Below are 25,979 nucleotides of genomic sequence, written 5' to 3'. Positions count from 1 at the left end.
TGTTTAGGGGGACTGTCCGATGGATTGGGTTGCTTCTCTCCCCATTTCTCTTTTCTGTTTTTTTGGGGCAGGTATGGGCATAGGGAAAGGGGGAGGGGGACAATGGCAGTTGGAAGGATGGGGTGGGTGTGGGTTTTGTTAATTTTTGGCTGTCGGGGACTCTGGCGGGGAGGGGGGGGCTACCCTGCTCGTAAACTGCAGTTCACTAGTAAATGGGAGCGAGATGGGGGGAGGGGCTGCCACCTGCTGATCGTGTTTGTGAAGGTTTTGGCGTGCCTAGGAGGTTTCATAAATTTCATAGAATGTACAGTGCAGAAGGAGGCCATTCGGCCCATCGAGTCTGCACCGGCCCCAGAAAGAGCACCCTACTTAAGCCCACGCCTCCTCCCTATCCCCGTAACCCAGTAACCCGCCTAACCTTTTGGACAGTAAGGGGCAATTTAACATGGCCAATCCATCTAACCTGCACATCTTTGGACTGTGGGAGGAAACTGGAGCACCCGGAGGAAACCCACACAGACACGGGGGAGAACATGCAGACTCCGCACAGACAGTGACCCAAGTCAGGATCCCTGGCACTGTGAAGCAACAGTGCTAACCACTGTGCCACCCAGGTGTGAATAATTGGGGGGGAATGGGGATGGGAGAGATAGGACTGATGCTTGATCTAAGGGGGAGGGGCGGTGTTGTGAGAGACCCCCGATTCGGTTGGTGATATGGAAAGTGTGGGGGTGGGGGGCCCGTTAAAATGGACGAGAGGTTTTGCTCATCTGAAGAGCTTGAGGGCCGAAGTAGTGCTGTTGTTGCAGGAGTCTCACTTGGGGGTGAAGGACCAGGTAAGGCTTCCTAAGGGCTGGGTAAGCCAGGCGTTTCATTCAGCCTTCGACAGTAGGGCCCAGGGGATGGCGATCCTGATCAATAAGAGTTTGGATTTAGATGCAGAAGGTGGTGGGGGGGGGGGGGGGGGGGGGGGGGGTGGCGGGGCAGTTGATATGTTATGGTCTCAGAGGTGTTGGAGAGCAGGTCCGTATTGTTGGTGAATGTTGCGTAGGCTCCAAATTAGGACAGTGTAGATTTCATGAAGAAGATAGATAAACATCAGTTGACCTGGGGGTGGAAGGTGTAATTTCAGATCGCGCTCAGCACCTGGTAGATGTGCTGCTGGAGAGGGTGCCGGGGGCCAATGGCCAGCCTGGAACTTATATGTAACGCTGATAGCAGATCCAGGGTATTGTGTGAGGGGTGGCAAGGGCAATTGATGAGCAATGTTGGGTTTAATACGAAGAAGGAGGTGTTGCCTTTGGTGTTATTGGAGGCATTGAAGGCGTTTGTGCGCGGAGAGGTAGTTGCAAATAAGACGCAGGTGGATAGGGAGGATAGGGAGGCCAGCGACTGGTGGATGAGATTCTGGAGGTTGACAGTAAATATGTGGAGGGTTCCCACCCTGGAGTTATTGGCTGGAAGGAAGGTTTTGCAAGGCAGTGTACCAACTGCTGCAAGCAAAGGGGACAATGTATGAATGTGGGGAGAATGCCAGCTGCTTCTTGGCTGGCCAGTTGAGACAGTAGCCAGCTTCCTGGGAGATGGTTCTGGTGTGGGATATAGCAGGTGAGCTGGTGGCTGCGTCCGAGAAGGTGAATGCAGCGTTTGAGGAGTTATATGAGAGGAAACACTGCAGGATCAGTCAGACATGGGGGAGCTTTTGGAGGGGTTGGAGTGTCCCACATTGGAAGAAGAGGATCAGGAAGGGCTAGAAGAGTCTCTGGGGGCGGAGGAAGTTTGGAAGGCAATCGTGAATATGCAGATGGGTGATGCGCCGGAGCTGGATGGATTCCTGATGGAATTTTATGAAAGGTTTTGCTAACCGGCTGGTACCGTTGTTAATGGAGGCATTTGAGGACTCAATAGCTCGGGGGTTGCTCCTGGAGATGATGGTGCAGGCACTTATCTCGCTCCTTCTGAAGAATTAGAATGACCCGCTGGAATGCGGGTCATATCGGCCGATTTTTTATTGAACGTGGGCGCCAAAGATCCTGGCGAAGGTGCTGTTGCTCAGATTGGAGGAGTGCCTCCTGAACATTATTGGGGAGGATCGTAGAATCTGTACAGTGCAGAAGGAGGCCATTCAGCCCATCTGGTCTGCACCGACCCTTGGAAAGAGTACCCTACCTTGGCCCAGACCATATCCCCATAACCCCAACTAACCATTTGGACCCTAAGGGGCAATTTATTATAGCCAATCCATCTAACCTGCACATCTTTGGACTGTGGGAGGAAACCCACGCAAACATGGGTGGAAAGCGCAAACTCCACACAGACAGTCCACCCGAGGCTGGAATTGAATCCGGGTCCCTGACACTGTGAGGCAGCAGCGCTAACACTGTGCTACTGTGCCACCCAAACAGGGTTTGTGATAGGGTGGCGATTGTCCTCTAATGTGCTGCGCCTGTTGAATGTGGTCCTATCCCTGCCGGGGGTTGGGGGGTTGTTAGCAGGAGATCATTGTGGGGGGGGGGGGGTTGTTAGCAGGAGATCATTGTGGCGCTGGATGCAGAAAAGGCCTTCAATAAGGTCGAGCGGATGGATCTGTTAACAATTTTGGAGCGGCTTTTCTCCCTGTTGCGAGGTGGCGGTAGCTCGTTGCCATCTTCACCGGAGCCTGGGCCGCCTTTCCCCGAACCACCATGCAGCTGTTTCTACATGCTCAAAACACCCACACACTTGATGTGACTGGGAAGAGGACTGTTGGAGAAATTAAGGCCCATGTTGAATCCCTGGAAGGAGTCTCTGCTATTGACCAAGTGATCCTTTTGGCTGACACTCCCTTAGCTGATGATTGCTATCATAGGCCAATGTGGTATCAGTGAGCACTGCACTCTAGAAGTGGTTGCTCGATTGTTGGGGGGCAAGGTCCATGGATCCCTTGCTCGAGCTGGCACAGTAAAAGGTCAAACTCCAAAGGTTGCAAAGCAAGAGAAGAGGAAAAAGAAGACTGGCCGGGCAAAGAGACGCATGCAGTACAATCGCCGTTTTGTAACGTTGTGCCGTACTTTGGCAAGAGGAAGGGGCCAAATTCAAACTCCTAAATTCTGTTTTGCATTTTTCTGTTATTGGAAACTGACTTTTATTTGATTCAATAATGAATATAGGTCTATGCTCCACACTCTCATCGGCATGGTTCTCTGTACTGGAACTTCAGAAATCAAGTAATTGGCTTGCATCGTATTGGTCATTTAAATTCTGTAATGTGACTAATAAAAAACACCACATTTAAAAAACAAAACAATTTTGGAGCGGTTCGGGCCCATGTTTGTGTCGTGGGTGAGACTGTTGTACAAGGAACCTAAGGCTAGTGTTCGCACAAATGATATGATCTCAAGTATTCTCAGTTGTATAGGGAAACTAGGCAGGGGTGCCCTATGTCCCCACTCTTATTTGCATTGCCGACTGATCCTTTGGCCATCGCATTGAGGAATTCGGGTAAAGTGGAGGGGATTAGTGAGGGGGGGAATGGAACATATGGGTGGGTTTCTCCATCCCGCCGTGCCAGATTCCTGGTTCAGCACGCCGGCGGGATGCTCCGTTTCGCCAGCTGGTCAATAGGGTTTCCCATTGTGGGGCAGCCCCACACCGTCGGCAAACCCCCCGGGCTGCCGGCAAAATGGAGAATCCCGCCGGCGGAGGAATCCAGCCCAGCGTGCCCCTGTGATGATCAGTTATTGTACATTTTGGACGCGGTCCCTACAATGGGGAATAATGGCTCCGTTGAAGCCATTTGTTGCGTTTCTCTGGGTAGAAGTTAAACCTAGAGAAGAGTGAATGTTTTTGGGTTACCCCACGGAGAAGGGAACTAATTTTGGGGTGTTGCCATTTCGTTTGACGAGCACTCATTTTCGGTATTTAGGGGTGCAAATAGTGTGGGATGGGGCCCGACTTCGTAAGTTAAACTTTATGGATTTGGTGGGTAGGATTAAGGTGGACATACAGGTGGGATAGTCTCCCTCTGTCCTTGGCAGACCAAGTACAGTGCGTGAAGATGAACATTTTGCCACATTTTCTGCTCCTATTCCAATACTTCCCTGTTTTTCTGCCAAAGGTTTTTTTTTGCTGGGGTGGAGAGGCGAATTTTGGGCAGGTAAGGTTGCGAGGAATTGTCGAACGATCCTGAAAATGGGACCACAGTTAGGGGGTTTGACATTGCCGAGCTTGATCTTCCACTATTGGACGCCAAAGATGTTGGGTTGGTGTGGGGATCAGGAGGCAGTGTAGGTGAGGATGGAGTCTGGCTAATGTAAGGGGACTGCGGGCACTGACAACGGCCTCGCTGCCGTTCTCTCCAGGGAATTATTCAGGTCCTCTGGTGGTGGTTGCGACATTGAAAATCTGGCGACAATTTTGCAGCATTTTAAATTAGGTAGGATGTCGAAGCTGGCAATCATTTGTTTGAGCCGGCAAGGACTGGGGGGTGAAATTCTCCCCAACAGCGCGATGTCCGCCGACTGGGGCCAAAAAACGGCGCCAATCAGACGGGCATTGCGCCGGCCCAAAGGTGCGGAATGCTCCGCATCTTTGGGGGCCGAGCCCCAACATTGAGGGGCTAGGCCGACGCCGGAGGGATTTCCGCCCCGCCAGCTGGCGGAAATGGCGTTTGTTGCCCCGCCAGCTGGCGGAAATGGCGTTTGTTGCCCCGCCAGCTGACGCGGAAATGCGGCGCATGCGCAGGAGCGTCAGCGGCCGCTGAAAGTTTCCCACGCATGCGCAGTGGGGAGAGTCACTTCCGCCTCCGCCCATGGTGGAGACCGTGACGGAGGCGGAAGGGAAAGAGTGCCCCCATGGCACAGGCCCGCCCGCGGATCGGTGGGCCCCGATCGTGGGCCAGGCCACCGGGGGGGTACCCCCCCGGGGTCAGATCGCCCCGCGCCCCCCCCCAGGACCCCGGAGCCCGCCCACGCCGCCTGGTCCCGCCGGTAAATACCAGGTTTGATTTACGCCGGCGGGACAGGCAATTTTTCGGCGGGACTTCGGCCCATCCGGGCCGGAGAATTGAGCGAGGGTCCCGCCAACCGTCGTGGCCCGATTCCCGCCCCCGCCCAATCTCCGGTACCGGAGACTTCAGCGGGGGCGGGATCCACGGCGGCCAACGGCCATTCTCCGACCCGGCGGGGGGGTCGGAGAATGACGCCCTGGATGTCAGTTTTCGGGGCTGGGTGGATAGCATCTAGGTGGGTGGCATGAGGACGTGTTTCTGGAGGGGTGGTTCGCGCGCCTGGACGATCTGTCAGAGTTTGAGTTTTTGCAAGCGGAATGCTTTAGATATCTGCAGGTGAGGAAACTTTGTGAGAAAGGTTTTCCCGTTGTTTCTGGTAGCGCCTCTATCCTCACTGTTGGAAAGGGTTTTGATGCTCGCGGGTCCGGAAGACGGGAGTACCTCAGGAATTTACTGGAGGATAATGGCAGAGAATACTACGTGCCTGGTGGTGGGATTAAGGACAAAGAACAAAGAAAAATACAGCACAGGAACAGGCCCTTCGACCCTCTAAGCCTGTGCCGACCATGATGCCCTAACTAAAAAAAGAATGGCAGGAGGTGTTGGGGGTGGGATTAGAGGAGGGAATATGGTGTAAGGCCTTGTGTAGGGTGAACGCCACATTGTCATCCGCGAGATTGGGATTGTTGTAGTTGAAGGTGGTACGCCGGGCACACTTAACTAGGGCTAGGTTGAGTCAGACCTTTGAGGAGGTGGAAGATAAGTGGGAAGGGCCCGGCAAACCATGTGCATATGTTCTGGGCGTGTCCTGAGCTGGTGAGATTTTGGGTCTCCTTCTTCAGCACCATGTCGGAGATTTTACAGATGGATTGGAACCCATTCCCCTAACGGCCATATTTGAGGTGTCAGACCTGCCGGAGTTGCGGACAGCTGTGGGAGCAAAGCCTTCGCCTCGTTGATCACTCGCAGGCAGGTTCTGTCCGAGTGGAGGTCAGCTTCTTCCTTGGCTGTGTCTGGGGGATCTCATGGAGTTTTTGCATCTTGAGAAAGTTAAATACACGATAGGGGGGTGCAACTGAGGGTTCTACAAAAGACGGTGGCCTTTTATTGTGTCCTTTAAAGAGCTAGACATGGTCAGCTGTTAAACGTGTAGGGGGGGGAATTGGTGATGCTTCTGTGATTGGTTCTTTGTTTTGTTTTATGGCTTTGTATTTATTAAAAAATGTTTAATAAAAATATAATTTTCAAAAAGATAATTACGTATGAGCACTGATAGTGAGTGACAGCAGTCTATTTTCCATAGGGGACAGCTAGTGGAACCTAGCCTCTAAGAATATAAGGAATAGGAGTAGGTCCAAACCCCCTCAAGTCTATTCTGCCATTCCTGACGACTACTCTTCTGCCTCAACTTTCCTTGCACTTCCCAGACCCCTTTATTCACTGAGAGATGAGAGATCTAACTATCCCCGCCTTGAACATATGCAACGATGGAACTTCCACAACCCTCTGGGGTAAAGAATTCCAAAGATTCTCACAACCCTGCGAGAAGAAATTTTTCCTCATCTTGGTCTTAAATGATTGACCCCTTTATCCTGAGGCTCTGCTCCCATATTCTAGATTCCCCAGCCATGCTTCAATAATACCACCCCTCATTCTTCCACAGTTGAGAGTATATGCCCAATTTACTCAGCCACTCATCATCAGACAACCTTCTCAACGAAGGGCCCAATCTAGTGAACCTCAGCCAATAGCTATGCAAGCACACAGAACAAGAACAGGGAATCTAAGTGATTTTCCCAGTCTGGGAGCATTGAAGCTAATGTTTAGCTCCTTCTCAGGCTAAACTCACAAGAGTCTAGGAATGTCTCTGTGGCTCATTAACAACTCAAAGCCCTTAGAAAAACAAGAATGTTCATACCTACTGCACTTCTAATGAGTAAATCATCTCAGGATACCTCACAGGAGTGTTATCAAACAAAATTTGACACCAATTTGCATAAGGAGATGTTAGGACTGATGATAAAAGATTTGTACAAAGAGCTAGGTTTTTAGTCGAATCTTAAAGGAGGGAAGTGTTAGAGAGGCAGAGACATTTAGGGAGGAAATTCCAGATGTTAGGCCTCAGCAACTGAAGGCACAGCTGCCAGTGATGGAGAAATAAAACAAGAGATGCTCAGGAGGCCCAACATTGGAGGTGTTTCGACTATCTTGGATTGTAGGGCTGGAGGAGGTTACAGAATTTAGGGAGCGTCAGGCCATAGAGGGATTTAATAGCAAGAATGAGAATTTCAGTGTGGGTCAGAGAGCACAGGCATGATAGGAGAAAGGTACTTAATGTGATTTAAGAGACAGGAGCGGAGTTTTAGATGAGCTTCGGATGTTTGGAGAGTGGAAGCTGAGCTAGAGAAAGTTTAACATTTTATATTTTACTTTCTGTTTTGCTACTGATAGTTTTGAATACCTTGGGACAAATGTTCAAAGAACATTCACATTTAATGAGAGGATGCTGTATGAGAACAGCCCTGATGTAAACATGCCTTCTGTGTTGCCTTCCCTCCATGTGGGGAATAACCTAACTACTGCTTTGCATTTCCCTCCGAAAACATCAACTAAGATCGGGAACTTAGCCTGTGGGAAAATTGTGGGACTACCTGCCCGCATGTGGTAGGTTGCTGTCATGGTTCATTAAGAGCCTATTGCAGCCAATGCAAGGAGGCCAGCTCAGAGTTTCAGGTTGAACCCAAGGTCCCCACAGGTGGTGGAAACCAGTGCAGGTGCGTAGAGCCTGCCACCCAGTGGCAGACACAGGTGGGCGAGTGCAGTGCTCCAGGCAGGCACCCATCCTGTTGCAGGAATAGCCACAGGTCGTCCTGTGGTGGAGCTCCCCCTCACACAGTGATGAACTTGCAGACTGAACCATTTTTTAATCAAAGTTTAAAATGTCAGCGAGATGGTACCACCATTTTGAAGTGCCCTTGCCCTTTGTTGGACCCTGCTGTTGGAAGGCCTCTGATTACCCTCCAACATCGAGAGCCCTACCTATACCCTTAGTTAGACGCAAAGCCAGTCTCTGGGATAATTAAGCGCACCACCCCCCCCCCCCCCCCCCCCCCCCCCCCCCCACCCCCTGACCCACCCATTGTCCCTTGAAAATCAGGACCAGTGACTTTTCCATGGTTTTGTGACCTGGAAATGGTTCAGACTTCCCCTTCCTGCTCCTTTGGGAAAATCCTGCCTCAGACGTCAAACCCGTTGTACGTCTCCCGGCCCGCCCTGTCGTCCCCGACAAGGTCCCCGCCCAGATGCAGTGGGAACATAGAATTGCTCATTCTAACCGAATGTTAATTATCAGGCAGGACGCATGATTCTCCTTCGATCCTGGGATACTCCAGCCCCTCCACCTCCCAATCGGACGTCCCGCTGCCGTGAATTGGCACAAGTCCTGAAAAACAGGGACTTGGCGACCTGCACACCGAGGGGGGGCAAAGGGGGTGAGTACCATCCTACACTTGCATCTCGGGTTCCGAGGGGGTCCTTCATGGGAGGTGGAGGTTTTGGGGGAAGGCTTGTGCTGGGCTGGAAGGGCTCAAGTCGGGGGTCTTTCCTGGGATGGGGGTCGTTTGATGGTCTTTGCATTCTCAGCTTTTAAACCCTTTAAATTACCTGTCAGCATGTCAAAATGAAAGATCTCTGAGAAGAGAGTGAAAGTCTATATGCAATCCTGAGGCAGGATTTTCCCACAGGAGCAGGAAGGGGTCTGAACCATGTCTAGGTCACAAAACCATGGGAAAATGTCACTGGTCCTGATTTTCAGGCACAATGGGTGGGTATCAGACCTCGATTATGCTGAAACCCACACCATTCTGGGGTTCATTTTAAATGTAATTTTATAATCCACCACTTACTTTCACACGGTCTTACATCCCTCTTTTTCCTTGAGATGCTCCTGAGGTCATAGTTCTTCTCATTCACTCCAGTTTTCTGTTCTTTTATTTGGAATTTGGCATTATTATTTATTTTTAGATTTTCAGACTGATTTTCCTGAGGAGAATTGTAAACAAAATGTGTCTTGAAACATTTTTTCCCTTTGTTTTTCTCTTCTCCCTCAGAATCAAGAGCAGGGGCGACATTCTCCGACCCCCCGCCGGGTCGGAGAATCGTCGGGGGCTGGCGTGAATCCCGCCCCCGCCGGTTGCCGAAGTCTCCGGCACCGGATATTCGGCGGGAGCGGGAATCGCGCGCGCCGGTTGGCGGGCCCCCCGCTCGATTCTCCGGCCCGGATGGGCCGAAGTCCCGCCGATAAATTGCCTGTCCCGCCGGCGTAAATTAAACCACCTACCTTACCGGCGGGACAAGGCGGCGCGGGTGGGCTCCGGGGTCCTGGGGGGGATGCGGGGCGATCTGACCCCGGGGGGTGCCCCCACGGTGGCCTGGCTCGCGATCGGGGCCCACCGATCCGCGGGCGGGCCTGTGCCGTGGGGGCACTCTTTCCCTTCCGCCTCCGCCACGGTCTCCACCATGGCGGAGGTGGAAGAGACTCCCTGCACTGCGCATGCGTGGGAAACTGTCAGCGGCCGCTGACGCTCCCGCGCATGCGCCGCCCGGAGATGTCATTTCCGCGCCAGCTGGCGGGGCAACAAAGGCTGTTTCCGCCAGCTGGTGGGGCGGAAATTCCTCCAGCGTTGGCCTAGCCCCTCAATGTTGGGGCTCGGCCCCCAAAGATGCGGAGCATTCCGCACCTTTGGGGCGGCGCGATGCCCGTCTGATTGGCGGCGTTTTGGGCACCAGTTGGCAGACATCGCGCCGTTTCCGGAGAATTTCGCCCCAGATTCTTGTTGCCAACGCACTAATCTACAATGGGCATCATGGGGCTGTTCTTAATCTGGTCATTCATAGAATCATAGAATTTACAGTGCAGAAGGAGGCCATTCAGCCCATCATGTCCGCACCGGCCCTTGGAAAGAGCACCCCACTTAAGCCCCACGCCGCCACCCTATCCCCCTTAATCCCCGTAACCCAGTAACCCCACCTAACCTTTTTGGAAACTAAGGGCAATTTAGCATGGCCAATCCACCTAACCTGCACATCTTTGGACTGTGGGAGGAAACCGGAGCACCCGGAGGAAACCCACGCACACAGGGGAGAACGTGCATTGTCCAACACGTGAACTTCTAAAGGAGTCACAAGATGGTGATCAGCAGGAAACTTCGGTAACTTTTTTCTCTGTAGTTCAGGGTTTCTGAGGTCAATTGTAAGCCGAACAGTTAATTCCGCACATTGAATTTGGGTGCTCCATTATAACGCAGTTCCATATTGGCATTGCATTATCACACCATTAGGGAAGCTCTCAAGAATCTATTTGCTTTTCTCCCTTTAGTCCCTTATAACAACGCGCAATGTTCGCTATCTGAAAGAATGATAACCTATGCTTATTGTGATGGCACCTAATGCTCGCTCGCACAGGCTTCTAAGCCTCTGCCAATGCTCCTTTGCAGCTCTCTGCTAAATGGTGCATGGGACTGGCAGACTCATGGTGGGGGGGGGGGGGGGGGGGGAGAGATTATCCGGCGGTGCAAGACAGCAGCAGGAATCCTGAAGGCCGAGTGAATCGGGCAGGAGGCAAAAGGTAAGTTTCCCGCCAGACGTCAAACCCGTTGTACGTCTCCCGGCCTACCCCGTCGTCCCCGACAAGGTCCCCGCCCAGATGCAGTGGGAACATAGAATTGCTCATTCTAACCGAATGTAATTATCAGGCAGGATGCATGATTCACCTGCGATCCTGGGATACTCCAGCCCCTCCACCTCCCAATCGGACGTCCCGCTGCCGTGAATTGGCGCAAGTCCTGAAAAACAGGGACTTGGCGACTTGCACACCGAGGGGCGGCAAAGGGGGTGAGTACCATCCTACACTTGCCTCTCGGGTTCCGAGGGGGTCCTTCATGGGAGGTGGAGGTTTGGGGGAAGGCTTGTGCTGGGCTGGAAGGGCTCAAGTCGGGGGTCTTTCCTGGGATGGGGGTCGTTTGATGGTCTTTGCATTCTCAGCTTTTAAACCCTTTACCTTACCTGTCAGCATGTCAAAATGAAAGATCCCTGAGAAGAGAGTGAAAGTCTATATGCAACCTTAAGCCCTTTAAACTGTCTGTCAGCGTGCCAAGTTCGCAGATCTGTGAGATGAAGGTAGAATAATCCCTTTAAATGTGGTGGAAACCTTTGAAGTTATTTCATAAACAATTTCATAGTGCTTTAATTCATTGAAGCCTCTCTGCAAGCTTAGAAACCTAAACGTTTTGAACTGCATTGTTTACATTAAATTTCACAAACCATTGCCTTGAAAAACCTTTTGATTGACAGGTCCAGGCAGTTCCAAAGGAAGGGCGCTGTTGTTTACTTATATAGCTCCACAGGAGTCCATTAACTCTGAGGAGCAGCTGTTTTTCTATCTGCAGTCTTTTTAAAGAGATTGTCTCTTTGTTCTGAAGAATGTTTTCTTCGGAAGGGGGGAACTGAGGGGGGTGTAGAAGATGGGAAGGCCATGCCACTGATCCGGGGGGTGGAGGGGGAAGACAACAGTATTCTGAGATTTAGGCACCCTTTAAAGAGGACCTCTGGGGCGTCATTCTCCGACCCCCCGCCGGGTCGGAGAATGGCCGTTGGCCGCCGTGAATCCCGCCCCCGCCCCCGCCGAAGTCTCCGAAGGGAGAAAAGTCGGCGGGGCGTTAATGGCGCCGCTGCCGCGGAGAATGTCACGGGCCTGCGCAAGGCAGCCGATTTTCGGCCTGCCGATATTCTCCCTTCCGGATGGGCCGAAGTCCCGTCGACGTGATGACCGTTCACGTCGACGTCAATCAAACCTCCTTTTCATCGGCGTGACCCGGTGCTCCAGGCTCACGCCGACCAGCGAGGAGGTGAGTGACGGCCTGGGGGGTTGGCTCTGGGCAGGAAATGGCGTGGCCGCAGACTGATTGCCTGAGAAGAGGTGTGTCTCGGCTTGTGTGTGTGTGCGGCGGGGGGGGGGGGGGGGTGGTTAGAGTAGGCTGGGCTCCGGGGGAGTGCCGGGAGGGGGTCCGTGCCGGGGTGGAGGTTGTGGAGGGGGTCCGTGCCGGGGTGGAGGTTGGGGGGGGGGGGTCCGTGCTGGGGTGGAGGTTGGGGGTTGTGGAGGGGGTCCGTGCCGGGGTGGAGGTTGTGGAGGGGGTCCGTGCCGGGGTGGAGGTTGGGGGTTGTGGAGGGGGTCCGTGCCGGGGTGGAGGTTGGGGGTTGTGGAGGGGGTCCGTGCCGGGGTGGAGGTTGGGGGGGGGGGGTCCGTGCTGGGGTGGAGGTTGGGGGTTGTGGAGGGGGTCCGTGCCGGGGTGGAGGTTGTGGAGGGGGTCCGTGCCGGGGTGGAGGTTGGGGGTTGTGGAGGGGGTCCGTGCCGGGGTGGAGGTTGGGGGGGGGGGGTCCGTGCCGGGGTGGAGGTTGGGGGTTGTGGAGGGGGTCCGTGCCGGGGTGGAGGTTGGGGGGGGGGGGTCCGTGCTGGGGTGGAGGTTGGGGGTTGGGGAGGGGGTCCGTGCCGGGGTGGAGGTTGGGGGGGGGGGGGTCCGTGCTGGGGTGGAGGTTGGGGGTTGTGGAGGGGGTCCGTGCCGGGGTGGAGGTTGTGGAGGGGGTCCGTGCCGGGGTGGAGGTTGGGGGTTGTGGAGGGGGTCCGTGCCGGGGTGGAGGTTGGGGGTTGTGGAGGGGGTCCGTGCCGGGGTGGAGGTTGGGGGGGGGGGGTCCGTGCTGGGGTGGAGGTTGGGGGTTGTGGAGGGGGTCCGTGCCGGGGTGGAGGTTGTGGAGGGGGGTCCGTGCCGGGGTGGAGGTTGGGGGTTGTGGAGGGGGTCCGTGCCGGGGTGGAGGTTGGGGGGGGGGGTCCGTGCCGGGGTGGAGGTTGGGGGTTGTGGAGGGGGTCCGTGCCGGGGTGGAGGTTGGGGGGGGGGGGGTCCGTGCTGGGGTGGAGGTTGGGGGTTGGGGAGGGGGTCCGTGCCGGGGTGGAGGTTGGGGGGGGGTCCGTGCTGGGGTGGAGGTTGGGGCGGGGGGGGGTCCGTGCCGGGGTGGGTGATGGGAGGGCAAATGAGTTGGTCCACCTGGCCAGGTGCCAGCCTCCAACAGTTGGACCCATGCGGTCCATGCCACCTGGCTGGGGGGAGGAGGGGATATGGGCAATGATGACATGTCGTCGTTCCCCTCCCCCCCACCAGGTCGTCATGTTTTCAGATCATCCAGCGATGTTGGCCGCCGTGGTGGCAGCCGCTCATGTCTATGTTGCCCTGGATGAGGAGGAGGAGGAGGAGGAGGAGGAGGAGGAGCGTGCCAGAGAGGCGGCGCAGGCTGCCGCAGAGGGGCAGGCGGCAGCCGCCCAGGCTGGAGGGACACCTGACCGACAGGACGAGGAGGGGGAGGAGGACGTCGCGGCCCCACGGCAACGGAGGCACCCGAGGGCGCCCCGTGTGTACCGGCCCCGGCAGTCATACCAGGACCTCACGGACCGGGAATGCAGGAGGAGACTCCGGATGAGCCGGGAAACCGTGGCACACATCTGCCACCTGCTGGCACACCTGTCACCGCGTGGCACTGGCGGGGGACACCCTCTCCCCGTGTCCGTCAAGGTTACGGTGGCCCTGAACTTTTATGCAACGGGGTCATTCCAGGCACCGAGTGGGGACCTGTCCGGCATATCGCAGACATCGGTGCATCGGTGCATCCGGGCAGTGACAGATGCCCTTTATGCCATGGCGCACCGCTACATCCGCTTCCCCGTGGACCGGGCCAGCCAAGATGCCCGGGCCGTGGGCTTCTCTGCCATTGCCGGGTTCCCCATGGTCCAGGGCGCGATCGATGGGATGCACGTCGCCGTGCGGCCACCTGCAGATAACAGGGCCGTGTTCACTAATAGGAAGGGGACCTATTCGATGAACGTACAGGTGGTCTGCGACCACCGCATGATGATCCTGCACGTCTGCGCCCGTTACCCAGGCAGTGTACACGACTCATTCGTGTTGTCGCGGTCATCCATCCCCGGCATGTACGAGGGACGCCATCCCCGGCTGAGGGGCTGGTTGCTGGGCGACAGGGGCTACCCATTGCGATCGTGGCTGATGACGCCTATACGGAGGCCACGCAATGAGGCGGAGAACCGCTACAATGATGCCCATGTAGCGACAAGGGGAGTGATCGAGAGGTGCTTTGGCGTGCTGAAGATGCGTTTCAGGTGCCTGGACCTCTCTGGGGGCGCCCTCCAGTATCGGTCAGATAGGGTCGGCCGCATCATTGTGGTGTGCTGCGTCCTGCACAACATAGCCCAGCAGAGGGGCGATGTGCCGCAGGCAGAGGAGGGCGGAGTGGAGGAGCAGCAGGAAGAGGCCCAGTCCTCCCCAGATGAGGGGGATGGGGGCAATGGTCAGGGCAGACGGGGTAGACACAGACGGGTGGCTGTCCACCGTTACCGGCTGGCCCAGCGGGCACGGGACAGACTGATAGACGCCCGCTTCACTGACTAGATGGGCGTGGGAATCGGGTAGTATGGCCACAGACCGCACACCATGACAACAGCCGACCACCCACACCCCCCACCCATCCATCCACCCAGCACCATCACCCCCCTCCCCAACCCCACACACCCCACCCGCATGCACACCACCCCCCCCACTCCCAATTGCCGATCCACCGGCGGCACAACGGGCCGGGCTCACCCAGTTGCGGGTGGACGCGTGTCTATCGCAGGCCATGGAGAATGATGACAGCCCGCCTCCGATGAGCTCCTGGCTCTACATCGTTGGACTATGTCTGACCCATGGCCACAGTACCACCATCCACCCGGACCATCCCTGCATGCGGCTGTGATACTGCAGCGCACGGTCCCGTCCTCTGCCCGGGGGATGTTGATGGCGGCCCAGGGGGAAGGGGGGCAGACTCACCTGGGGCTGAGGTAAGACCACCCCTCACACACACACTTGCGCTCAACGTACATGACACCCCCGCACACTTTGGACAGAGCATAAAGGCAGCTTCGGTAGGTGTAACATTGACTTTAATAACCAAAGGAGTTCATGCACGTGCCCTAGCGCCTAAAACTCATCTGTGCCCTGCACCCGTGCCAACTTACTCAGTGTCTAATTGTTTGGCCTTACGGGCCCTTTGACTACGTCTACGTGGTTCCCCAGACGGTACAGCAGAACTGGAGGTGGACTCCTGTGATTCCTGCCCTCTGACACTGGATCCCTTTGGCGGCCGTTTCCTGGGGCGTCCTGGCCTAGATGGGCCAGGCTGCGGCCCGGGCGACTGGGATGGCGAGCTGCCAGCCTGTCCTGCCCGTTGCCCACCCGATGCACCTGGGACGGAAGGGGGGGAGTCCGAGGTGTCGCGGTGTACCGGGACCTCCCCTACAGAGGGAGCCGGGATGGACCACACCACCTCCTCCTCCCTCGGGGTGCCCGATGGCCCCCAGGCCTCTACATGGGTGGGGGATGCGAACGGACTGGCCATCCGACGCGCCCCCGACATCTGGCGCTGCCAGTCCTGGAGGCCCGTGCTGGTATCGACAGGGGTCTGCAGGTTTGCAGCCATGGAGCCCAGGGGGTTGTCGAACCCTGTCTGCGACAGTGCGACGCCAGCTCGCACATGGCCACTGGCGCCGATGCCCTCAGCGATGGCCTGCTGAGACTGGGCCATGGCCTGCAGAGACTGGGCCATGGCCTGCAGAGACTGGGCTATGGCCTGCTGAGACTGGGCCATGGCCTGCAGAGACTGGGCCATGGCCTGCAGAGACTGGGCTATGGCCTGCTGAGACTGGGCCATGGCCTGCTGAGACTGGGCTATGGCGTTGAGCGCCTCTGCCATCTGGCGCTGGCACTGGCTCATGGCCTCCTGTGAGAGGGCAGCCATTTCCTGGGCCACAGACGCCGCCTGCACGGAAGGCCCCAGGCCTCGCAAACCGTTCCCCATGTCTGACACCGTCGCACCCATTGCCTCCACCGCGGACGCCACCCGTGCGGTGTCAGCCTGGGTGGCACGCATGACCGGGACCACTCCCAGCTCCTGGACGCGGGTGGACTCCTCCACCTGCGACCGCAGCCGCCGCAAGCCACCCGTCACCCTATTCGCTCGTCTCCGTGTCGGTGGTTGCATCGGATCTATGTGTGGGTGTGGTAACTGCAGGAACCCGGGATCCATCTGGGCGGCAGATGTTCGCTTGGCCTGGGCTGCCCTCCGACCGCCCGGTCCCTCTGCTGCTCCTACCTCCACCTGCTGTACCGGGACGGCTGTGTTGTGCGCACCAGTGAGTGTACCAGACGCCTCATCACTAAAGTGCCCAACCGTGGTGAGTGTTTCTGCGATGGTGGAGGGTGTTGGTGACAGCAGTGGCGTTGTGTCGTGCTCTTCGTCCCACTCTGAGTCCATGGCACTTTGGGGTGGGGGTTCGTCTCCACCCATCCACTCTGAGTCACTGTCCGGTATTTCGTCTTCCCGGGTAGGGGTGTCCTGGGTAGTGCTGTCCCGGGTAGTGCTGTCCCGGGTAGGGGTGTCCTGGGTAGTGGTGTCCCGGGTAGGGGTGTCCTGGATAGTGGTGTCCTGGGTAGTGGTGTCCTGGCTCGGATGTGACGGGGGCCTGTGGCTGCCCCCCTCATCGCTGGGTGGTCGCTCCCGCACGTGACGGGGGTGTCGTCTCCCTGTTGCTCCAGGTCTCTCCGTCTCCCGTGGTCTCCGAGGGGCATCCTGCGGGCGTCGCATGCTGGAGGGTTCGGGTCTCTCCGTCTCCCGTGGTCTCCGAGGGGCATCCTGCGGGCGTCGCATGCTGGAGGGTTCGGGTCTCTCCGTCTCCCGTGGTCTCCGAGGGGCATCCTGCGGGCGGTCTGCATCTGCGGGGATGGGTGCCTGGACGTTTGGTCCTGCGATACACAATGAAGCATGCATGGTTAGACATCAGGCAGTGATCAGGTGATACGGGAGAGGGGGATATAGGGGAGGGGGGATATGGGGACGGGCTGTTGGTGGCTCACTTGCTCGTGGGGCCCCGACCTCTGCATCAGCAACCTCCCGGTCGTCAGGTCCGCCAGCCAGTTCCAGGGCCCTTTCCTCGTGTACGGTCAGTGGCCTCTCATCAGCGGGCCCTCCTCCAGTCCTCACATGCTCCCTATTGTTGTGTGCGCGCTTCTCCTGGGGGGGGGGGGGGGGGGGTGGTGGCAGGGGTAAAAGGCAACAGTGTTAGGCAGGTATATGAATGCACGCCATCGGTTGCGCGTGCATTGCAGAGGTTAAGGTTAGGGCTGGATTCACTTGGGGATATGGGGGATATGGGGGAGGGGGGATATGGGGGAGGGGGGATATGGGGGATATGGGGGAGGGGGGATATGGGGGATATGGGGGAGGGGGGATATGGGGGATATGGGGGAGGGGGGATATGGGGGAGGGGGGAATATGGGGGATATGTGGGAGGGGGGATATGGGGGAGGGGGGATATGGGGGAGGGGGGGATATGGGGGAGGGGGGATATGGGGGATATGGGGGAGGGGGGATATGGGGGAGGGTGGATATGTGGGAGGGGGGGATATGGGGGAGGGGGGATATGGGGGAGGGGGGATATGGGGATATGGGGGAGGGGGGAATATGGGGGATATGGGGGAGGGGGGGATATGGGGGAGGGGGGAATATGGGGGATATGGGGGAGGGGGGATATGGGGGATATGGGGGAGGGGGGGATTTGGGGGAGAGGGGATATGGGGGATATGGGGGACGCTCACCCTGCCTGCTCTGACGAGGTCGTTCACCTTCTTGTGGCACTGGGTGCCTGTCCGTGGTGTCAGGGCCACAGCGGTGACGGCCTCTGCCACCTCCCTCCACAGACGCCGGCTGTGGCGTGGGGCAACTCTGCGGCCGTGCCCGGGATACAGGGCGTCCCTCCTCTGCTCCACCGCATCCAGGAGCGCCTCCACATCGCGTGACTCGAACCTCGGGGCTGAGCGACGGCCAGCCATCAAGTCGGGTGTTGCGGTCGGCTGTTCCGGTCGGGTGGGGGGGGGAGCTGCGCGGCCTTATGAGCCGTCACGCCGTGCAGCGCGTATGACGCTGCACGGCGTGAACCACTGCGCAAGCGCGGATCCCGTTACGTCGCTGCTAGCCCATTTCGGGCCGCAGACTATCGGCCCATTTTTATGACGTGACGCAAGTGGGATTTGCGCCGTTTTTTGCGCCGATCGGCGGAGTTTCCGCCGATAACGGAGAATTTCGCCCGTGATCTCTGAGGAGTGGGACCTGTCAGAGAGATTAGGCCGCACCCCTCTCAGGTTCAGCAAAAACCGCAATTCCCTTTACAAAATTTACCATGTGCCATTGAATGGTACGAAAAGGCCATTGCTGGAGATACAAACGTCTGAGTGCCTTTGCATGGTTCATTGGGTTCATTTCTAGTGTCAGTGAGAATCGGTCCTGATTCTCCGCTGACGGAAAGCACATTAGTCTTCAAACAGAAGAATTGCGTCCATTGCTTCCTCCCTGCATCTGGAGAGAAGTCTCAACTTGTAGCGAGGGAGAAATCGATACCCAATATGATGCAACAGCACTTTGTTTTGTCATCTTACTACTGCCTAATTAGTTTAGTGCTGCCGTGTTTATGGTTGACAGAACATTTGAAGCATGGATGTTTTATCTCTGGGATTTGGATTTCACTCCGATCCATTCTGATGGAACGAAAACTATCCCCAGAAGTTTCAATTCACTTTCTTGCAGTGTGAGCCCATAATATAAAACTGCCCAAATATTTGGACGAAATTGGCAGGCACACTCATCGATTGGTACAATGCGTGAGGTTTGCTTCTGATGTTGGAGGGCTGGTCACAGTATTGGGGCACAGCGGTGGAATAAGTTCTTAATAGAATGACTGCAGTGCAGAAGGAGGCCCATCGAATCTGCACCGACCCTCAGAAAGGGTACCCTACCTAGGGCCAGGCCCCTTAAACCCAGTAACCCCACCTAACCCCGAACCTTTTGGACACTAAGGAGCAATTGATCATGGCCAATCTACCTAACCGGCACATCTTCGGACTGTGGATGGAAACTGGAGCACCCAGAAGAAACCCATGCAGACATGGGGAGAAAGTGCAAATTCCAGACAGTCAGCCGAGGCGGGAATTGAACTGGGTTCCTGGAACCGTGAGGCAGCAGTGTTAACCACTGTGCCAGCATGCTGTAGTGCACCATAGTTCATTGGGCAATAGAGGGAGGTATATCTCACAAGTAACCTAATTTTATACCTGCTAAAGAGCTTACTTAATAAAAATACCGACAACCAATTTCTTTGCTTCATTAAAACTAAACTGGCGAGGGGAAGAGAAGGCGTACGAGAGAGAATGACTGACAACTGAGGTTAGAGGACGACACTTTGCAAAATTATTTGCAACTGAAAACCATCGTAGAGATTGTGGTAAACCACTGTGTTCTTATATTAAGGGTTGTACGGTAGAACCTGCACTACAGGTTCACCTGGGCCCCTGCATGCTAGCTCCGCCCAGGAGGCGGGTTATAAATATGCGTGGCCTTCAGCTAGCAGCCATTTCGTCAGCTGCTGTAGGAGGCCACACTTCAGATACTAATAAAGCCTCAGTTTGAATTCAACTTCGTCTCCTGCCAAATTGATCGTGCCTCAATTTATTAGTATCTGATTCAGAAGATGGACCTCCGGATTAAACCAGATCGACTGCAGCTGGATCCACACGCAAGCGATGCCAGAAAGGACTTTCAGCACTGGCGAGCTTGTTTTGAAGCGTATATCAACGCGGCGCTGACCCCTGTTCCAGGGGCTCAGAAGATTCAAATATTGTACTCCAGACTCAGCTCCAAAGTCTTCCCGCTGATCCAGGATGCGCCCAATTACGCTGACGCTATGACTCGACTCAAAGAGAGATATGAGCAGAAGACGAACACGCTCTTCGCCAGACGCGCACTCGCAACGCGTACTCAACTACCTGATGACTGCCAGGACGTTACAGCTAAGGAGCACTCAGATCTCCTTATGAGGGACGCTTTTGTAACTGGGATTGGGTCCGATGTTTTCAGGCAGCGGCTCCTAGAAGGGGCCACGCGCGACCTCGCAGAGAGTTAAACACTAGCGTTTTCCATGACGGTCGCCCTGCGCAATGTACAGTCCTACGCCCCCAACCGCGCGGCCCACTTCTCCTATGCTTCATGGGCCCCACAGGCAGCTGCCCTAGCGGGGGCGCTACCCACCCAGTACGCCTGCGCTTCACGCCAGCCGGTGATCTCCAGGGGGCTCCGATGCTATTTTTGCGGCCAACAAAGACACCCACGCCAACGCTGCCCTGCCCGCGCTTCCCTTAGTAAGGCCTGCGGGAAGAAGGGCCACTACACAGCGGTGTGCCAGGCCCGCTCAGCGGCAGCGGTCGCCCCCACCCCCCGGTCACGGACAATGGGCGCCGCTATCCTCCCCTCCTCCCCAGGCCATGTGTGAGCAATGGGCGCCGCCATCTTCTCCCCCGCACCAGGCCCGCTCAGCGGCAGCGGTCGCCCCCCCCCCCCCCCTTTCCCCGGTCATGGACAATGGGCGCCGCTATCCTCTCCTCCTCCCCAGGCCATGTGTGATCAATGGGCGCCGCCATCTTCTCCCCCGCACCAGGCCCGCACAGCGGCAGCGGTCGCCCCCCCCCCCCGGTCATGGACAATGGGCGCCGCTATCCTCCCCTCCTCCCCAGGCCATGTGCACTGCCATCTTATCCCCCACACAACACATGCGTTTCGTGGGCGCCGCCATCTTGCTCCACCCCCGCAACGTGCGTTCCATGGGCATCGCCATTTCGTCAGCTGCTGTAGGAGGCCACACTTCAGCCATTCGCTCATTACTTTGCACTGCTACTAACAGTACACTGCATGAAACCTTTTTGCCGTCCCCAGGAAGTCCACATCCGGGGTATCACTCCCAACTTGGCTCACAGCTCCGGGAACCGTGTTTCTCCATAAACATGTGCGGCTCCACAAGGCGGACCTGTTGGTGGAAAGGGTGCACCTGCTCCACGCAAACCCACAGTACGCCTATGTGGCGTTCCCCGACGGCTACCAGGATACCGTCTCCCTCAGGGACCTGGCACCAGCAGGTTCCACCCCACACCACCCCCGGCGCCACCCTCCCCTCCCCCGCCACCCCATCACCCCCCCTAGGACCGTCCGTCCGCCCCCTGCCCACCCCCGTTAATGAAGAGGATTTTGGCATGCTCCCGGAGTCAACTTCGACCATGACAGCACCAACATTGCCGGCTCCACTTCGTCGATCCCAGAGGACAATCAAGGTGCCGGACCGGCTGAACCTCTGACCGGCCCACCGGATGACCAGAGACATTTTATTTTCACTGTTCTGTAAATATTAAAGATTGCGAATTGTATATAGTTATCCACCACCCCCGCCGGACTCAATTTTAACAGGGGGTGAATGTGGTAAACCACTGTGTTCCTATGTTAAGGGTTATACGGTAGAACCTGCACTACAGGTTCACCTGGGCCCCTGCATGCTAGCTCCGCCCAGGAGCCGGGTTATAAATATGCGTGGCCTTCAGCTAGCAGCCATTTCGCCAGCTGCTGTATGAGGCCACACTTCAGATACTAATAAAGCCTCAGTTTGAATTCAACTTCGTCTCCAGCCAAATTGATCGTGCCTCAGAGATCTGTTGGAAACGTTTCCTTACCGTTTCTCTTTCATGTGCCCCTGGATTATCTTCAGGGTTTATTCTTCCTCTCTTGTTAAAAACAACGAGCTGTTTGTGGACTTTTGCCAGTTCGTTCCGGAGGTCACTTATTTGCTGCAGTAAACTCACAAGCAGCGACAGACAGCATAAAACAGCCAAGAAGAGAACAACCATAGTCCCAATCAGCCCTCTCGAGGTACATCTGCTCCTTGATTCTGGTAATTTAATCCAACATTTGGGTTGCATCGTTAATAATCTAAAAAAAAAAATGTTGTCCAAATCACTCTGCTACAATTCTTTCACTCAAACAGAGGAAGTTCACATGACAGAAGACGCTATTTTGAAATGGGAACAGGAAATTGCATACCTAGGCAAATATTTGCATAATTCCATTTTTTGTTAAAAGGGCATTGTCAATCTGTAATTTCTTGGTTGCAAATCAAACCATGGACAACATCAATTGACCATAAATCAGTCACTTAATAAATATGCTCCATGAAATTTTCCCTCGTTTGTTTAAATTGCAGCAACTTCTCAGTGTTGTAAACCCTCAGTTCAATGACCTATCTTCCGAGTCAATGTACAGAATAATAGCAAAGAAGCTTTGATTGCTTGTTGACTAGTTGACAGACTTCTCATACTTGGCAGATCACCATCCACTCTATCTTGACTACGTTCAGCCAAAGGAGGGGCAGGACTGGCTGCTCAATTTTCCGAGGGTACAGATGCTAAAGGAAAGATAGAACAGGAGTTAGGAGAGGAGGGGGAGTTGCATTTTTGATTAGTGACGGTATCACAGCAGTACAGAGAGAGGATATATCTGAGGGTTCGCCCACTGAGTCGATATGTGTAGAACAGAAAAATAAGAAGGGTGAGATCACTTTGATAGGACTGTACTATAGGCCCCCAAATAGTCAGTGGGATATTGAGGAGCAAATATGTAAAAAGATTACAGATAGCTGCCGGAAAAATAGGGTGGTAATAGTTGGGGACTTTAACTTTCCCAACTTTAACTGGGACACAGAGGTTTGGATGGAGAGAAATTTGTCGAGTGTATTCAGGAAGAATTCCTCATTCAATATGTGGATGGCCTGACTAGAGAGGGGGAAAAACTTGACCTCCTCTTGCGGAATAAGGAAGGGCAGGTGACGGAGGTGTTAGTGAGGGATCACTTTGGGACCCGTGCCCATAATTCCATTAGTTTTTAGATAGCTATGGAGAATGATAGTTCTGGCTCCAAAAGTTAAAATTCTAAATTGGGGCAAGGCCAATTTCGAGGTTATTAGGTGGGAACTTTCAAAAGTTGATTGGGGGTGCCTATTTGCAGGCAAGGGGACAGCTGGTAAGTGGGAGTCTTTCAAAAAGGTTCAGGGTGAGCACATTCCTCTTAGAATGAAGGGTAAGGCTGGTAGAAGGAGGGAATCCTAGATGACTCGGGATATTGGGGCCATGGTCAAAAGGAAGAAGGAGGTATATGACATGCATAGGCAGCTGGGATCAAGTGAATACATTGACGGGTATAGGGCTTGTCGGAGTAGCGTTAAGAGAGAAATCAGGAGGGCAAAAGGGAACATGAGATTGTCTTGTCAGATAAAGCAAAGGAAAATCCAAAAAGCTTTTACAGATACATAAAGAGTAGAAGGGTAACTCGGGAGAGGGTAGGCCTCTTAAGGATAAACAAGGTAATCTATGTGCAAATCCACAAGGGATGGGAGAGGTCCTAAATGAATATTTCTCGTCAGTATTTACTGTTGAGAAAGGCACGAATGTTAGGGAAACTGGGGAAATAAAAAGTGATGTCTTGATGTCATGATCTCCATATTAACATATCATGGTGCAATCACACACACACACTGATGGACAGGTAGACAGACCAATCAACACACACACAACATCACAGCCAATCACCAGTGAGAGCACACACACTATAAAACAGGGAACACCACAGTTCCCGCTCATTCTACCAGGAGATAGCTCAGAGCACAGAGCTCACAGCGCGCCACTCAGACATAGACCATGTGCTGAGTGCCTCTCGAAGATAGTGCTAGGGCTGGGTCCACAGGTTAACTGGTGAAGTACGAACCACAGCCAGAAGTTAGCAGTTGTTCTATGTTATTGTACAGAATAATAAAACAGAGTTGTACCATCTACAACTGTGTTGGTTCGTTTGTGTATCGGAACACCCAACGCGACATGATACCAGGTCTGGAAACTCGCCAGCGACTGAGACCTACCTGCACCCCTTCAGAGATCCGCCATCCTGCACCAAGGACACCATCAGCCCGCCGCAGCCGCTCCAAATCGCTGGAAATCTCAGCGTCAACTGGAAGCTGTTTAAACAGCGCTTCCAGCTCTTCTTGAAGCCACAGACAGGGCAACACGCAATCCACATCTACAACTCCCTGGCATTCGTGGAAGGTGAGGACAAGACGAAGTACAAGACGGTCCTTCTAAAATTTGAGCAACACTTCAGCATCGAAGTGAATAAGAGCTTCAAGAGGTACCTCTTCCAGCAGTGCCTGCAGAGTAAGGATGAGCCTTTTCAATCTTTTTTGACACACCTCCGTATCCTCACGCAGTCCTGCGGCTATGAGGCCACCTCCGATTCCATGATTCGGGATCAGATAGATTTTGGGGTTACCTCGGACAACCTACGCCAGCAGCTCCTCAAAATAAAGCGCCTCACCCTAGCCACCGCAATCGAAACCTGCGTCCTCCACGAAAACGCGACCAGCCGGTACTCCCAATTCCAGGCGGCCGAATCGGTACGGCAGGGGTCCTACGAGGCCGAGCGGGTCCAGTCGATCGAGTTCCTCCCAGCCTGCGGCCCGGACGAGGGCGGCCATTTTGCACGCTTTCCAAGGCCTCCCGTGCTTGTACGCGCCAAAAGAGGGGACGTCGATGGAGAGGGACGTGATGCGCAGGCGCGCTCTACGCAGGACCGCACCGCGCATGCGCGGTGGCGCAACGAACGGCATGACATCACAACGTGCGGCAACTGTGGATCCGCACACTTAAAGCGGCAATGTCCAGCCAAAACTCGACAATGCCTCCGCTGTGGCAGGATCGGCCACTACGCTGCCTGCTGTCGAGCAGCTCAACCTGCCAACGCTCCGCAATTCCACCAGCCTCGCAGGGACGTGCGGGTCATTCAGCCTCCATAAACCGAGTCATACCCTGATGACGTACAGACCGGTGATACCGACGACCGGGAACCCTTCTGCGTTGCGGTAATAGACAGAAATTGGATGTCCCCCAAGTAGGACCCACCAGTTGATGCCAGTGCACAGCGTTAATCTGGGTGATGAATGGTGTGCCACCCTAACGGTCAACCCGAATTCGTCGCCCACCTACTGGACTGGACTTATGAGCCTGTTTGCACATTGGACTCACTGAATTGTTGTGCAATAATGTTAACGTGTTTTTTTCTTTGTCATTCCAGGAATTCTCTTTTGATATTTGATGATTGCACTTGTTTTGTTTGTGGTACAACCTCGTTGCTCTGTTGCACCTGACACCTTCCTATGTATATAGTTTAGCCTCATGTATATGTTGTAAATATTGCACACACATACTCCGTCACACTCAGTACACCAATATTTATTACCATGTAGGCACATATCCTTGTGAAAAGGGGGGATGTCATGATATCCATATTAACATATCATGGTGCAATCACACACACACACTGATGGACAGGTAGACAGACCAATCAACACACACACAACATCACAGCCAATCACCAGTGAGAGCACACGCACTATAAAACAGGGAGCACCACAGTTCCCGCTCATTCTACCAGGAGATAGCTCAGAGCACAGAGCTCACATGTGTCACTCAGACATACACCATGTGCTGAGTGCCTCTCGAAGATAGTGCTAGGGCTGGGTCCACAGGTTAACTGGTGAAGTACGAACCACAGCCAGAAGTTAACAGCTGTTATTATACAGAATAATAAAACAGAGTTGTACCATCTACAACCGTGTTGGTTCGTTTGTGTATCGGAACACCCAACACGACAGAGTGTACATATTATAGAGGAGGTGCTGGAGGTATTAAAGCGCATCAAGATAGATAAATCCCTGGGACCTGATGAAATGTATCCCAGAATGTTATGAGAGGCTAGGGAGGAAATTGCCGGCCCCTAGCTGAGATATTTGAATCATCGACAGCTATAGGAGGTGCCTAAAGATTGGAGGGTAGCAAATGTTGTGCCCTTGTTTAAGAAGGGCTGGAGGGATAAACCTGGGAACTACAGACCAGTTAGCCTTCTGTAGTGGGTAAATTATTAGAAG

General features: G+C 54.9%; 1 protein-coding gene and 1 pseudogene across 2 annotated transcripts in view; one reads left to right on the top strand and one right to left on the bottom strand.

Moving 5' to 3' along the window:
* The window catches only part of LOC140421232 (tumor necrosis factor ligand superfamily member 13B-like), a 143,362-nt gene extending 121,192 nt beyond the window's left edge, over positions 1-22,170 (bottom strand). For both annotated transcript variants that reach the window (XM_072505787.1, XM_072505786.1), the window contains exons 1-2: positions 21,685-22,170; positions 8,893-9,028 (exon numbers count right to left, since the gene is read on the bottom strand). In XM_072505787.1, the coding sequence (XP_072361888.1) occupies positions 8,893-9,028; positions 21,685-21,930 (382 nt within the window). In that variant the 5' untranslated portion in view covers positions 21,931-22,170. The remainder of the gene's footprint in view (positions 1-8,892; positions 9,029-21,684) is intronic.
* On the top strand, positions 2,613-3,101 carry LOC140422801 (ubiquitin-like FUBI-ribosomal protein eS30 fusion protein; annotated as a pseudogene).
* Positions 22,171-25,979: the final 3,809 nt, after the last annotated feature.

Source organism: Scyliorhinus torazame, chromosome 5 (genome assembly GCF_047496885.1).
Source record: "Scyliorhinus torazame isolate Kashiwa2021f chromosome 5, sScyTor2.1, whole genome shotgun sequence".
In the NCBI taxonomy this organism is placed as follows: Eukaryota; Metazoa; Chordata; class Chondrichthyes; order Carcharhiniformes; family Scyliorhinidae; genus Scyliorhinus; species Scyliorhinus torazame.
Note: the sequence above shows the minus strand (reverse complement) of the source record. Positions and strands in the feature narration are given on the sequence as shown.